Source organism: Nelumbo lutea, chromosome 6, assembly GCF_056320005.1.
Source record: "Nelumbo lutea isolate HS-2025 chromosome 6, American lotus-T2T, whole genome shotgun sequence".
In the NCBI taxonomy this organism is placed as follows: domain Eukaryota; kingdom Viridiplantae; phylum Streptophyta; class Magnoliopsida; order Proteales; family Nelumbonaceae; genus Nelumbo; species Nelumbo lutea.
This window is the reverse complement of record NC_142689.1, coordinates 20,682,197-20,698,059: the sequence shown is the minus strand read 5'-3', so window position 1 is coordinate 20,698,059 and position 15,863 is coordinate 20,682,197. Positions and strand designations below refer to the sequence as shown.

At 36.6% G+C, this 15,863-nt stretch overlaps 1 protein-coding gene across 1 annotated transcript; it reads left to right on the top strand.

Annotated features, from left to right (window-relative positions):
- The first annotated feature begins 4,955 nt into the window (after positions 1–4,955).
- Positions 4,956–14,983, top strand: LOC148847819 (transcription elongation factor B polypeptide). The gene is made up of 8 exons (XM_088950925.1): positions 4,956–5,131; positions 5,873–6,115; positions 6,239–6,376; positions 6,566–6,644; positions 13,789–13,860; positions 14,041–14,116; positions 14,445–14,501; positions 14,607–14,983. The coding sequence occupies exons 2-8, from the start codon at positions 5,948–5,950 to the stop codon at positions 14,692–14,694; spliced, it is 678 nt and encodes a 225-aa protein (XP_088807051.1). The 5' UTR covers positions 4,956–5,131; positions 5,873–5,947; the 3' UTR covers positions 14,695–14,983.
- The last annotated feature ends 880 nt before the right edge of the window (positions 14,984–15,863 follow it).

The following is a 15,863-nucleotide window of genomic DNA, read 5'->3' as shown; positions in this document are numbered from 1 at the left end:
ATGGATATGTTTTAGTTTTTAGATGATTTTTAATGTTGGGCTTTTAGCAAGAAAAATAAAAAGGTTGCCAAATTAATAAAATCAGTTATGCTTTCAAATTTATTGCAAAAAGAGTGAGTGAGAGAATTTTTTATTTTTTCTAACCAAAATGACCTTAAGGAGTGGTCCAATGAAATCCGATTTTCTTTATCTGTTTTTCAATCTTATTCTCTCCCTCCCTTTTCTCATTGTCTTCATCATGTGAGAGTCATTATCTTATTCTCCCCTCTCCCTTTTCAATCTTAATCTAAATGCTGCATTTAGATTAAGACTGATAACCAGGTTTATGAAAAACTAATGAGATTGAGATGTTGTGATTCAAAGTTTGTATCAACAGGGCTCGTGCTTGAGATGTCCTGATTCAGACTAAGAACCAACTTGCTTTATGTTAAATATCAATAAGGCTCTATCCAATATTTGGTTGTATGTGCAATATTAACAAGATATCTTAACCACTATGGTTGGTAATTTATAGGTGTAGGGAACCATCCGGTCTATATGATGCTAGATAGGTAACGATTGCAACTTAAAAATCATATAATACTAAATAGACCGGATGAATGCTTGCAATTTTGAAACATCACTTATAATTGCAAACATCTATCCCCTAGATCTACTTGTAGTTACACCATCAAATGCATCTAGAACCCAATAAACCACATGGTTCTATATGATTCTCATATGTGTGCAAATAATCCGGTATAGGGTAGTTTATTACAGTTTTGAATCATATGTGTATAAACCATACGGATGGTTTATTATAGTTTTGAATCACCAATTGCAATTGCAAATATCTATCACAAAGGTGATAAAATAGTATTTACACCTTCAAATTCACCTAAAGCCCAACAAACCATAAGGTTGTATATGATTTTCACAAGTGTATAGACCATCCGGTATGGGAAAGACCGAATAGTGTTTTTTTTATAGACTTTGAAACCATTCAACATTACATAGGCCGAATGATTGCTTATAATTTTGATTCATCAACAACACAAGTGATAAAATAATATAGTAGTATTTACACCATCAAATGCATCTAGAACCCAATAGACTGCATTGTTCTATATGATCCTCATAAGTGTGCAATCCATATGGTAATGAACAAGCCGAATGGTGTTTTATAGACTTAGACACTATTTGACATTAAACAAACCGGATTGTTTTGTAATTTTGACTTATCAATTATAGTTGTAAACATTTATCACCAGGTAATCTAATAGTATTTAAACCATTAAAAACATTTTAAACCCAATAAACCACATAGTTCTATATGATTCTCATAAATGTACAATCCATTTGGAATTGAATAGATGGTGTTTTACAAACTTAGGCACCCATTAAGTTTGTAAATAGGTGGTTTTTACAAACTTAGGCACCCATTAAGGTTTGATACAAACCATTGTTAGTAGTTCTGTTCCATTCCCACAATAAAATGATGGGTACAAGGTCTGCAAAAAAAGAAACACCAAGAAATTGGTCATCAGAAGAGTAGTCTTCTCCAATTCTTATGCTGAATTCAGTAACATCAAACTCATCTCCTGCCAGAACTATGAAACAATTAACCCTATCAGTAACTAGTCCACTATCACTACCATATAATCTTCCAACTATATCAAAACGATTGCACATTGTATCCATCGTTAGGCTTAAAGAGAAAAGAAGGCATTGGAAACCATCATGAGTTAAGTGGTTTGAAATTCGGATAAAATATTAGCCAACACTAGTAGCAACTTCATGGACTTTGGGTACAACAACTAGAAAAGTGTCATCAAGAAAACAAATGGCACCAATGGCGCTACCCCCAATGACCCCATCTGCATACATCCATGCAATGAATGAAAAAGTTGCCCCATTAGAAAAAAAAAAAAATGCACTTCCATCTCTCGTATAGTTCAAGCCAAAATAGCATCTCTAGTCATAAGGACTACTCAGATGAGCAAAGTCCTCAAACTTAAATTGTAATAGATCTCCCAATACTTCCTTTGCACCATTCGAGAACAAAAGACTCTATTCCAAATGATCCACGAAGACTTCACCATGAGATACTAGTAAGAAGAAAATAGAAAACCTCACAAATGTGAGAGAAAAACTCGCATCTAAAGATGGAGAGGAAAACCATAAGAATGAGAAGACGAAGAGAGTGAAAAGGGGGAGAAAACGAGAGATTGGGTGGAGAGAGGAATATGGTCTTATGGGTGGGTTTTAAATGAAGGGCAATTTGGTCCTAAAAAATTAAAAACCTCTTCACTATTTTTGCAATTATTTTAAAAACATGACTGAATTTGTCAAATGACGAAACTTGGTTATGCAAAAAGCCCTTCAAGACAAACTCTGTTGAGATTATTTCATTCCAGGTGGTTCCATTAGCCTTGTAATTGAATGCAGAAAGTGGATGGCTTTTGTCAAAATTTGAATGAATCCGATCTACAGTCTGAGTCCTCGATGTAAAATGTTAGCTCGAATTGCAAACCTACCCTTGGGCTGTGTTTAGTTTCCTTAGACTTCGTTTGAAAAAGATGCAAATAAGTGTGAATGCAAATATGTAGTGTAAAACGGTCTATATAAATTGTAAAGTTGGGTTAGTTTTGCAAACACAAATAGACTTTCTTTTAACTGCTATGGATGCAAACATGAATTCCAATAAAACATATGCCCTTTTTTTTTATCAAAAAACCACTTGAACGCAAATTTGCTTATTTTTTATTGATATACTTTTACATCTTATTATCAATGTAAATATACATTGGAAAATGTGTTTTCTATCATTTTTTTATTGGCTTTTGGGTTCTCTAATGTGAAAACTGAAAAGCACAAAAATTCTGTTGGAGAAGCACTCCCAAATGCAACCAAAATTCAAACCAACCATATAGATATATGTTAATTTTATGAAACTGTATGCATACATATAAATGCTTAAATTTTAGCAGGTTGGAATAGATTAGATAAAGGGCTGCCAATGGATCAGTCTAGTCTGAGTCAGGGTAGATCTAGCCTCGACCTGTTGAAGGGATGAAAGGGCTAGGGATTAGAGCTATAAAGTGGGTCTTTCCGGCCTATTGTCCGTGGGCCGATATGGTCTGACCACTGTAGAAACTGGACCGTCCCAGGCTTGGATTTTGAGGCCATCCGGTCCGCTAGGAATGACACAACTTAAGTTTTCATAATTTAACAATAGATATGCCATTTTCTTAGAAGATATAAATATGACATTAAATAGAATAGAATGAAAAAACAGAATTGATGTTGACAATCCCATATAGTTGAGATATGAAATAATAAATGAAAAACTGATCAATTATTAATCAGGACTAGTAGGTCTAATATGATGTAAATGGAGATATCTATCAAAAATAAATATGATGTAAATGGAGATCCTACATGTAATAAAACTCTATAATTGGGTCAGTTTGGATCTGTGGGCCTATCTGACCCAATCACCTCAATGGGATTATATGCAAGCTCAAATTTGACAAATGAATATTAAATGCACCATTTAGGGATGGCAACAAGGTGGGTTTGGAGAGGGTTTTATAAATTTTAGACTCTATTCACCTTCTTATACTTTTTAATTCATACAGTTATACCCCCCCAAAACCCATAATAGGTTGGATTTTCAGAATCCAAACCCTCCTTGCACATAAAAATGTAAAACTCTCTTTGCATTTGAAGGTGGAGTGGGTCGGATGTGGCAGCGTAGGTCTAAACCTGCATCTAATCTTCTATTATTTCCTATTAATATAAGTAATAAATAAGTAAAATAGCATGACCAAACATCAAAATTTTGAATGATTTGATTAAATATGTAAAAAAAAATAAACTATCAACCATCATTAACATAAACTTCAAAATATTATTACATTTAACATCTAGTACATAAATTCATATGCCCTTCAATAAAATGCTCGGCTTAGTCTAATACTATACCCTATCTATACCCATAAAAGTTATAAAAATTCAAAACCTATTCCCATTTCAAAATCCATTTTTCAAAGGAAAAAAAAAGGACTCCCACAGGGGCAATTACCCATTGGGTAGGGTAGAAATTGCCATCCCTACCCCCACTCCGGCGCTCCTACACAAAACGAGAGGGGGGAAAACTGTAATGCTACAAAAAGTGGTTCGATTTGGTTTGATCTGGTTTCTAGTTTTTTCAGCTACTCAAATCATCATTTTTTAATCTTAGGGAAATTCTCTAAAACTCACCATGTCTTTTTAGTATTTTTCTTAAATTTATCATAACTTTTCAAAATGTCCAAAAAACCCAACGTCATACATTGGCAAAAGTTGTCCATGTCAAATAAATGTAATATTCATGATGAAATTATCCCTGAATGGCAAGTCAGCCTTATTAAATATATTTTTATGACTAAAATGCCCTTAAGCATCCAACTGTCTTCTATATAAAATTTCTTTTTGTTGAGAGACGTTTTGCTCTCTTTAGGTTACTTGAAAGAATTCGAAGAAAGCTGAAAAAATGGGTTTTGGATCGAATTTGAATAGAGGTATTTCTAAAATATTGAAAAATGATATAATAAAGGGCAAAATGGTAATCTATTAATACATGTCAATTTGTTTAACGTCAAGTTGAAATGGTAACGCAAGTCATGGTGAGTTTTAGGCACATCTTAAAACCCGCACGTGTGATTCGTGAATGATACAGCCAAGGCAGCCTAAAAATCCCAGAATCCCTGGTGCAGCCGAAATGGGCAAAGGCAAACCATCCGAATCTACAATATATGAGATTTTAATTTCAAATCAATGGCTGATATAAATCAATCAGAAAAGTGTAGCCAATGATGAATCACTAGGATCCACACATATCCTGGACCAGCTATGTCATTTACCGTACACGTGTCAAGATTGAGCCAACTGCCTCGTAGCGTAGTTCCAAGAGATTCCCCTGGCATCTTCTTACAGATTCGTTCCTGGGCTATAAGCGATCGAGGGAGTCGAGGGCCGGTGAACGTTAACGAATTCTGCAGAACAGAGTAAATATTTGGCGGTTTATTTATTTACTTATTTTCTCTTATTGGAGTCTAATTATCAATGGTCTCTTCTCCGGCCTTCGATCTTCGTCCCTAGGCATCTGGTAAACCCTAATTCGATTTTTTTTCTATATTATTATATCTTGAGTTTGTCTACTTCAACCCATACTCTGCTTGGCTTCAAAATAACAAAAAAAAAAAAAAAATCCATACTCTGCTCCATCGGATCTCGTTGTGTATAACCTAATTGGTGATGGAACTGATCTAAAATTTTCTTTTTTTAATTAATAAATGAAAGCTTCTGAAGTCGATTTTACTTTTTTTTGTAACTCTTGTTTTTGAGTTGATATCGAGATAAACAAAGCAAGGAATTGATTATTTTTTCTGGTGAATTAAAAGCTTAAGTAATTGAGTTTGAATGAATTTGCTTGGTTTCATGGTCTAGCTTTATTTTATTTCCTTTTTCTCAAATTTGTTTAGAATTACGGGTGTTCCTGTGGATAATGGAAGATCTTGTTAAACGAGCTTCTTTTGAAATTATTGGAAAAATTTTGATATTCTGCAAGAAATGGCATTCTGAAATTTGTTTTTTTTTTTCTCTCTCTTTTCCGATTATTTTTTGTTGTTGTCACTGGTATTTTTCCTGATTGGTTAAACTTAGTTTATTTGTTTATTTATTTATATCCAATTATTTATGCTACTGTGAGATACTGGTATTTATATCCAATTATTTATTTATTTATTTATTCAGAACTACCAGATTTGGTAATTGTGATACAATGTGTAATATAAGAATACACTGTAATCACTAATAGAGTGTATTTTTGTTTAACATTGTTTGACAGGGTATTTTCATAGCTGATTGAGATTCCTATTACCATCTTTTACTTAGCCAGATTGCTCTTGTTCTGGAGAGAAATATGATGTTCAGAAGAAAGCCTCCTTCTTTGGTTGATCTGTGCATTAGAACTGCAATTGATAATGTTAGGTATCTTGGAGATGTTGGGGAAACGGACATAAACTTATTGAAGGAAATTTTGCCTCACTGTACAGTGGATCAGTTGATGCACATTGAGAAGTCTACGGAAGTAAGTTCTGCCTTCTAATGAATGGTTTTCTACTTACTTTTAACTAGTTAATGACTTTTAAATTAATATCTTGACTTTGCTTTTGGTAGAATCTAGAAATGAGCATTTTCCAAATTCTTGCAGGAAAGAGACCTGAGTCCAGTAACTGATAGCTTGTGGAAGAAATTCTATGAACAACAGTTTGGTGCTAAAAGTGCCAATCTTGTTATTGAGAGGATGAAACAGAGGAAGGTGTCATTTAAATGGAGGGATCTATACGACGTAATGCTTTCTCTTGTTTTCATTTATTCCTATTTTGTTTTCTCTTCTAGATAATGGTAGTGTATTGCTATATTGTCTTTGTAATTGATTGTCCTGAGATCTTTTCTTATCATTAATGTAGTTGCAGTTAATTTGTCAAACATCCATGGCATCGATTTTGTAAGAAAGGATTTATTTGATTGCTTTCAGGCAAAACTGAAAGACTGGGATGAAGCTCAAAAGAAATCAGTTGATCGACTTAAGCAGCTTTATGAAAAGGAAGTTGTTAGTAAGTTCTTTATCATCCCATTGTTTACAGTTTCGATATATATATATATATATATATAGTTCTTTATTATTTCCACCAAGTAATTTGCTTTATTATGTTTACTGGTTCAAACTTCAGATTCTCATTTATGTCTGCATTTTCTATTGGCATTTGACATCAACTGTAATGGGGTTTATTAAGAATTGTTTGTCATTGAATGAAGTTCTACATTTATAATAAACCAAATGTACTATTTCTGAAGTAACAGTCAATACATTTAGATAAAGTTATTTTTATATCATATTCTGTTTCGAATGCTGCTACAGTAACCCGAACTAGGAAGAGAAGGAAGAAGAAGAGAAGAAGAAGAGAAGAAGAAGAAAGAAAATAAGGGTCTGTCGAAATTTGATGGACACCCATACAGTCGACCCCCTTAATCTTTATTAGATTCTAATGACCTTTACAAAGACTAAACTACCCTTACTTAAGTGTGGGGTAGAGTGTCTCTAATAAAACTTCCACATAAGCAAACTACTTAACAAACATAAGATGACTAAACTACCCCTATTCGGCTCACTTTCACACTCCCCCTCAAGCTGGAGAATATATGTCATATAATCCCAACTTGTTAAATAGATAGTTCACTTTCCCTAAGCTTAGAGCTTTTGTAAACAAATCTACCCACTGATCATTCGAGCCCACATGTTTGTATTTATCTCTCCAGCAAGAACCTTCTCCCTCACAAAGTGGCAATCAACCTCTATGTGCTTTGTTCTCACATGAAAGACAAGGTTGGAAGAGATATGGAGTGCAGTTTGATTGTCACAGTACAATCTCATAGGTTTATCCATGTGAAACCCAAGAAATGTGCAATAGCCCGTAGTAGATCTTCTATCATTCACTGAGCCTGCCCAGTCTGCATCTGTATACCCCACTACTTCAAGTTTTCCTCCTGGTTTATACAATAGTCCACGGCCTGGAGCTCCTTTCAAATACCTCACAATTCTAAGAATTGCATCCCAGTGAGGTATATGAGGGTTCTGCATGAATTGGCTCACCACACTAACTGTAAAGGATATGTCGGGTCTCGTGATAGTCAGATAGTTCAGCTTCCCCACTAGTCGTCTATACCTTCCAGGATCTTCAAATACTTCTCCTGTATCACTGTTCAACTTAACATTTGGTTCCATAGGGGTCTCAGCAGGTTTTGCACCTAACAGTCCTGTTTCTTCCAGTAGATCAAGAACATATTTCCTTTGGCACAGATTTACACATTGTTTTGACCTGACAACTTCTATTCTCAAGAAATACTTTAATGTTCCAAGGTCTTTTGTTTGAAAATGATTTTGCATAAATACCTTTAGTTTGCCAATCCCCAATTTATCACTGCCAATAATGACAATATCATCCACATAGACCACTAATAAGATCTTCCTAGCTTCTGAGTCATAGCTGAACACCGAGTGATCAACCTGGCATTGCTTCATTCCAAAACTCTTCACCACTTTGCTGAACTTCCCGAACCAAGCACGTGGTGATTGCTTCAGCCCATAAATTGCCTTCTTCAGTCTGCACAACTTACCATCCTCCCCTTGAGCAACAAACTCAGGTGGTTGCTCCATATATACCTCCTCCACTAGATCACCATGGAGGAAGGCATTTTTTATGTCAAGTTGAAACAGAGGCCAATATACATAACTACCAAGGAAATTAGTACACGAACAGAACCAATCTTAGCCACCGGAGAGAATGTCTCCATGTAGCCCACTCCATACAACTGTGAGTAACCTTTAGCAACAAGTCTGGCCTTCAGACGCTCCACACTACATGCTTACCAGGTGGGAGAGTAGTAATTCCCACGTTTGAGTATGTTGAAGAGCAGAAAGTTTCTCCTCCATTGCCCGCCGCCATCCAGGTGAACTAAGAGCTTCTTGAACATTGTTAGGTATGGAAATAGAGGACAAAAGTGAAACAAACTGGCGATATGAGGTAGAAAGACGAGATAATGAAACAAAATTGGAAATGGGATGGAGGGTAGAACTGCGCTTACCTTTCCGTAAGGCAATGGGTAGGTCAAAGGTCTGAAGGTTCAGCAATAGGAGCCATGAGAGGATCCGTAGATGAGGTAGAAGCTGGAGGAGGGGCCGGTGTCGTTCAACGTGTATACACTTGTCGAATCGGTGGTCGTTCGGTGGTGATTTGCACTGAATGAGGTGATGAGTCTACTCCAACAACAACATCTGGAACTGGATCACTGATGGGAAGAGGAAGTAAGGGTGGAGACGAAGGTGCTTCAGGACTTGAGAAGAAGGGTACAAACTCAAAAAATGTGACATCAGGGCAAACATAGCATTTTCGGGTAATGGGATTATAACACTTGTACCCTTTTTGAGTCCGAGAGTAGCCAAAGAAGACACATTTAATTGAGCGTGCATCTAGCTTGTCTATTCCAAGACTCAGATTGTGGACAAAGAACACACAACCAAAGACACGAGGAGTTAATGGAAATGGAGATAAAGTGGGAAACAAGATAGAGAAGGGGGACCGACCATGAAGAATGAAAGAGGGCATCCGATTAATGAGGAAACATGTAGTGAGTACAGCATCACTCCAAAACCGTTTAGGAACATTCATGTGGTGAAGAATAGATCGAGCAGTTTCAAGAAGTTGATGGTTCTTCTGTTCAGCTACCCCATTTTGTTGAGGGGTGAATGCACATGAGGTCTAGTGAATAATGCCATGTTGTTCTAAATACTATTGAAATGAAGTAAGAAAGTATTCACGACTATTATCTGAACGGAGAACTTTGATTGGAACACCAAATTGTGTGCGTATTTTAGCATGGAATTTTTGAAAAGTGAAAAATAATTCACTTCTTTCTTTCATTAAGTAAATCCATGTCATTCTTGAACAATCATCAATAAAGGAGAGAAAATGCTTGTACCCATTATAAGACTCTATTTTGATTGGACCCGAAACATCTGAATGAACCAAAGAAAAAGGACTCAACATATGACTCTCTACTCTTGAACTGAAGGATACATGATGATATTTCCCAAACTGACATGACTCACATTGCAAAACTGACAAATAACTCAATGACGGAACTAATATCTTGAGAGCCTTGAGAGATGGATGTCCCAGTCGGCAATGCCATTGTAGGGGAGTAAGTGAAATCTGAAGAGCAATTGAAGATCCACTACCGTCAAGATAATACAATCCACTAGCTTCATGCCCCCCACCAATCTTCTTCCCTGTCTTGAGATCCTGAAAAACACAAGTGGAAGGAAAGAAGGTAACAAAACAGTTAAGAGCTTTGGTTATTTTACTAACAAACATAAGATTGAATGGAAACTTAGGTACATATAAAACAGATGATGAGGGCACAGAAGCCATGTCAACATTACCAACACCATAGATGGGAGATGATGACCCATTGGCAAGTGTAACAGTTTGTGATGTGGAGGTTTCAGAAAGAGAAGAGAACATGCATGGAGTCCTGGTCATATGATCTGAGGCTCCAGAGTCAATAATCCAGGGAGAGGTTTTAGATGACATGCAAGCAGTCCCTGAATGGGCAAGTGTGGTAGTGGTATACTGTGAAGTAGTTTGAAGGAACCGTTCATACTCATCACGTGGTACACTCACCATCTCCCTCCCAGAAGTAGATGTAGATGTGGGAGGAGTTCGGTCGTGTTTACTGTCACTGATGTCAACCTCATCTGCTACAACATGAATAACCCATTTAGAGGGAGGGCCATGTAGGTCATAACAGAAATTCACTGTGTGTCATTCCCTGCCACAATGAGTACACTTCCTTGCAGAGTTATTCTTCCCTCTGCCACGACTTCACCCTAAGTCACGACCACCTTGACCAATCATGGAACTGCCACGGCCCCCTCGGGAGGCATGTCCTACCCCTCTTGTATTGTGTCCACCTCCTCTAACTGTCACAAGTGTTGATCTATCAGACTGTGTGGGATTCTCTGTCTGTCCCAAAGAAATTCTGTGAAGGCATGAGAATACTTCCTCAAGTGTATGAAGGGTGGAGCTCCCTAATATTTGGGCTCTAACTGGTTCATACTTCGATTTCAGCCCCACCAAGAATCTTGTAACATCTAGTTGTTCATTTTGATGTTGCTGAACTTTAATATCGAGTTCATTCCTTATATTCTTCATGCAGGCATAGTACTCTTCTAGTGTTTTGTTTCCTTGTTGCAAATCAAAGTACTCCTGATAAAGTTGATATACTCTTGTTGTATTATCTTGTCCAGAATACAACTTCTTAGCATGTTCCCATATATCCTTAGTCGTATCAAGAAACATGAAGTTGGCACTAATTTTTGGTTCCATACTGTTCCGTAGTCAAGTCATGATTTGAGCATCTTCTTGTTCCCAATCATCAAACCCTGGGGAGTCAGCCGGTGGTTTCTCATCTTTTATGTGCTTCACTTTCCTCTTTGCCTTGAGGAAAACTTCCACTGATTTAGCCCATGGAATATAATTCTCCCCATTCAGTTTAATTGAGATCATCTGTACACCTAGGTAGTTAGGGGAAACCACCACACTAGGTTTCTGATCATTAAACCCATCTCCTATTGCTGCCATTGTACTCTTTTACAGTTGCCTCTAACCTGAATTCTCAGCAACAAGCTGACTGCTGTAATTCAAAATTTGATGTCCCAGCACCTATAGCAACCCCTAAACACAACAGTGGGTACCCACGCCTTGTTCTTATTCACACTACTGCTGATTTCACAACACCACGAACCACATAAGCATCAATTTAACACTCACTAATCACATGTAAGCCCTCTTACAACCACTCAATAAGGATTGTGCAACACAAGCACCACAACATAGTCAAACCTGTTACACCCAGTTCAGACTAGTTTAACATTTTTAAGAGGGCACTACACAACCACAAAAACTCAGCTATGTCACAACATTACACCTTGCACCACTCAGCTACTTACAGCAGCCCTAACACCACTCAACAATTTACAGCAGCCCCTACACCATTCGGCTACTGTACACACAGCCTGTTCTAGGGCAACAATGAACCTAGTTCTCTAGGTTCTGATCAGTACTAACAGCTTTTTAAGAGGGCACTACACAACCATTCACTGCTGAAGTCACTTTTCTTGATGAAGAAGATTATGCACAGCAGAGAGAGATGAGCTGTGATGATTCAGACCTAGGGCGAACCAGTTCTCTCCATTGACTGATCAGAAATGAAGGAAGAAGAGTCACAAACACTTCTGAGGTGCTTTACCAACTGAAGTAGGTCAGGAACATGGCTCTGATACCATGTTTCGGATGCTGCTACAGTAACCCGAACCAGGAAGAGAAGGAAGAAGAAGAGGAAGGAGAAGAGAAGAAGAAAGAAAATAAGGGTATGTCGAAATCTGATGGACACCCATACAGTCGACCCCCTTAATCTTTATTAGATTCTAATGACCTTTACAAAGACTAAACTACCCTTACTTAAGTGTGGGGCAGAGTGTCTCTAATAAAACTGCCACATAAGCAAACTACTTAAAAAACATAAGATGACTAAACTACCCCTATTTGGCTCACTTTAACACATCCAAACTACTGAGCTGCTATTATAAAACCCATGTGCATGTTCACTTCCAGCTACCTACTTCTTTTCTTTAATTATTTAGGTGCATGGTTTTATTTAAATTCAACTTCTACCTATTTATCTAAATAAACTTCAATTTTACATCTGTTAACTTATTTTAACAGTAACATATACTCAAAGCTATCATGACCATTATGTCCAGCATTGCTCATATAAATTGTTGTTATTGAATTCTGAATTCATGCATTATGTCATTTGTTTTTAGTAGGACAGTTGGTTGCTAAGAAGATGCACAGCTGGTGCTGATGATATAATTACCTTTGAATATGCATCATCTGGTCATTTACTAACTTTTCAAAGAGTATCTTTACCCTTTTCTCCAATTTGGTGTGGTATGTGTCATGAAAAAGCTATTTTTTTAATATCATAAAATTAGGATTTGAGTATAGAAAAAGGTTTTTCTCCAATTGTCAAATGAGTGGTCCGATTTCTGGAGTTTAAAGGTTTAGGACTGAAGGCAACTTCAAGGATCTTTCAATTCAAGATACCTGGACCATTCATTTTCCCACACTTTCCACATCGTTCAAGAAGTTGTTGGCATGGGATGTGTCAGATTCACCAAATCTGTACCCATGTTTCTATTCTAGATTTTCATGCATTGGGTATGTGCCACTTAATTGTAATACCACAGGTTAGCAGTTGATATTGTTTCTTTTTTCTTTTTTCTTTTCTGATCAGTGATACTGTTTTATTTTGATAAGCGGTAAGAAAGTATTGTATTAATATAGATGTGAAGGGGGGTGAGGAGCTCCCTAAAACTGTATGAAAAGCTATGCAGATCAGATGTATCAGAAATACTGCAACTAAAATCTGAAATTTGAATATGTGAAATGATAAACATCCATATTATGCAGTATAGACTTTTATATACATTTTGAAGTTTTTCATTGTATTGAAGATCCTTTGTCGGATATCAGTACAGTTGAACCTAGGTTATTAAAATACAATATGCTTGCTTTATTGTTAAGTGGATAATGTGCTTAGCTGCTTATGTATGCTCCTATACTCACAACCATCTTAGCTGAATCTATGGTACCCCAACGACAATTGTATTCCTTGATATATGTCACATCCAACAGATGAACCTGAACCCATTTGACATTAGCTTGCAAGATATTATGTTTTATGCCCATCTAAACCCTCTATTTTATTTACTGTTTTCAGCATGATAGTTACCTTATTTCTTATTACTCCTATGCCACTACTGCACACCTTATGGCTTTCTGAGAGCTTTCTATAGTTCATTATAACTGAATCCAATGAGTTATTTACAACTAGAATTTCTTAATGACTCTTTTGGGAGGATGATGAACTTTGTATTAAGGATCAATAATCTTGTGCCAATGCATATGTTAATAGTTTGCTCATTTCATTTTTTTTTTCTGCAAGATGGATTTACAATTATTAAGCTATACTTGCATTTCTCATGATAGGAGAGAACACTGTATAGGAACTGGTTTATTTATATATTTTAAACTATAGGATATTGAGCATTCAATCAAGACTATTTTGTTATAGGAAAACAAAGTCGGCAAATTCAGATTTGTACAAAGGTTCCACCTTCAAGCAATAAACGAAATTTCAATTGGGGTAATTCTTCCATTTCTTTCAATTGCTTTACATTTGTGATTCTATAAATTTTCAATGCTGTATTCAGATACAGGCATACATCCATATGCAAAGCACCTCAAAGAGGCACCCTTATTAAAGAGGATGCATCTTTGCTTAGTATTTAGTGTTTACTTGATTTACTTTGATGATCCTTGGCAGGTAGTGGATCTTCCAGTAGTGTTTCCAATTTGAAGGGTAACCTGATGAAAAAAGCAAAATTGGAGTTCCTTAACAGGTAAATATGCTCTAATAAGATGAGGTAAAAGCCATTAGCCTTGTTCTTGCACAAGGTATCTTTGAGAACGAATACTTAATATGATTTAACAATCTCCGTTAGATTTACCAAAATACTTTGGAGATTTTTTATTGCTTAAAGAATGCCTGATAGCAGATGCCATGATGGGGTGACATGAAATTATTAAATTAGGCTGGAAGGTGTCTCTCCCTTCCTAGTGTCTTTTTGAACATTTGTCTAGGGTATGGTTGAATACTCTGTTTGGGTTTTGTTGTGGTAGACGCCTCAAGCTATTGGTTTATTCACTTATCTTCTAATCCTTTTACAGTCACGAGATGAAAGTTCATGCAGCTATGAGGAAAAACGCCTTGCAAAGGAATCAAGGGTAAGAACTCCAGCTGTCCCCTATTTATCTATTGTTGATGGGCATGGTTCAGATTGTTCTTTATATTCTCTCTGTCTCGTTAAGAATTGCTTACTTTTCCTGCAGGGTTTCTCGCACAATTAAACCAGGTGGTATTATTGGAAGAGAATCTGCTTCTAGTTCCAGAGTAACCAGGTCATTACCAAGACCATAGCAGCCTGCTTCATTATTGCTGGCATTGCTGCCAAGTGCCAAGGGGACCAACCCCATATGGTATTTGTGCTTTAATCTCATACAATAATTCCATTTTTGGTTTTCGTTGGGAAAGAGCTGCTTTCCAGTACATTCTTGGCTTATGTTGTTTTTACATGTGATTTCCTTTCTGTCTCCATCCAGTGTAGAAAAAAAAAAGGGTTGTGTTGTGTATGTAACCGTGCTTTCCCCCCACCCCAATAGTTTATACTTCTATTCCTATTACACGTTGCTAGCTTGGCACCCAGAAATGCATGTATTCGGTTCCATGATTTTCCTGTTGACTGGCATTACCATCCGGGAACCCGGATCTCTTGAAAGCAAATACTTTGTGCACATAGCATCCAGCCGCACATTGGGAACATCTCCCATACATGTATGCTGGATTCCCATGCTTAGTGTGCAGAATTTTTGCTTGCAGATAATCCTATTGGGCCACCAGGTTTCTTTTGTTTTGTTAGGTTATATGTATAAAATGTTTTATTTTCATATTTTTTTCCTAGAAATTCAGGTTGTGTTTGGATAAGCCTCAGGATTTGAGCTTTCAAAGTCTAATAGCACAAAGCCCATTTTTAGGATTTGTTTCTTGGGGCTTAAAAGTGTTTTAGCTTCATATTAAAATGTTTTTAAAAGCAACTCTTACCAAACACTTGAAAACATTTTTTTCAATTTTGTTTTCTACATGCCAAAGCTCAAAAGCAAATGCTTATCCAAACAGTCTTTTATCTTCTTTGTGTGAAAGCAACTTGAAAAATAAAGGTTCTACCTAGAAGAAACTTCAAATTAGGTCCTGTAAAAAAGGGGCCATCCGGATGGGACACGCCAAAACATCCTACCAACCATGTCTTTTGGTCAAATGATTCTAATAGCATCCCTAGGTCTTATTTATTTTTACATTTTGAAATCAACTTCCTGTAAAATTCAAGTTCTTTAGTGATTTTCTTAACTCTAAGTAATTTTTCCCCTGTTGAATCTAACACTGGGGAAACCGTGAAATCTTGAGACTGTTCTCTTTTCCGATATTTTCCTGCCAAACCAACGTGCTGCGACTCGAGCTATTATGATTCTTCAAAGACCCCAACTCTAATAGGGGTGCAAATTGGGCAGGCTGGGCTGAGCTTAGATCTAACC

What these genes read in the sequence shown, in the direction of transcription:
- LOC148847819 (XM_088950925.1), top strand. Translation starts at nt 5,948, where the DNA reads ATGATGTTCAGAAGAAAGCCTCCTTCTTTGGTTGATCTGTGCATTAGA. An exon ending in TAAACGAAATTTCAATTGGG is followed by an intron (nt 13,861 to 14,040) that starts GTAATTCTTCCA and finishes GATCCTTGGCAG; the next exon opens with GTAGTGGATCTTCCAGTAGT. An exon ending in AAATTGGAGTTCCTTAACAG is followed by an intron (nt 14,117 to 14,444) that starts GTAAATATGCTC and finishes ATCCTTTTACAG; the next exon opens with TCACGAGATGAAAGTTCATG.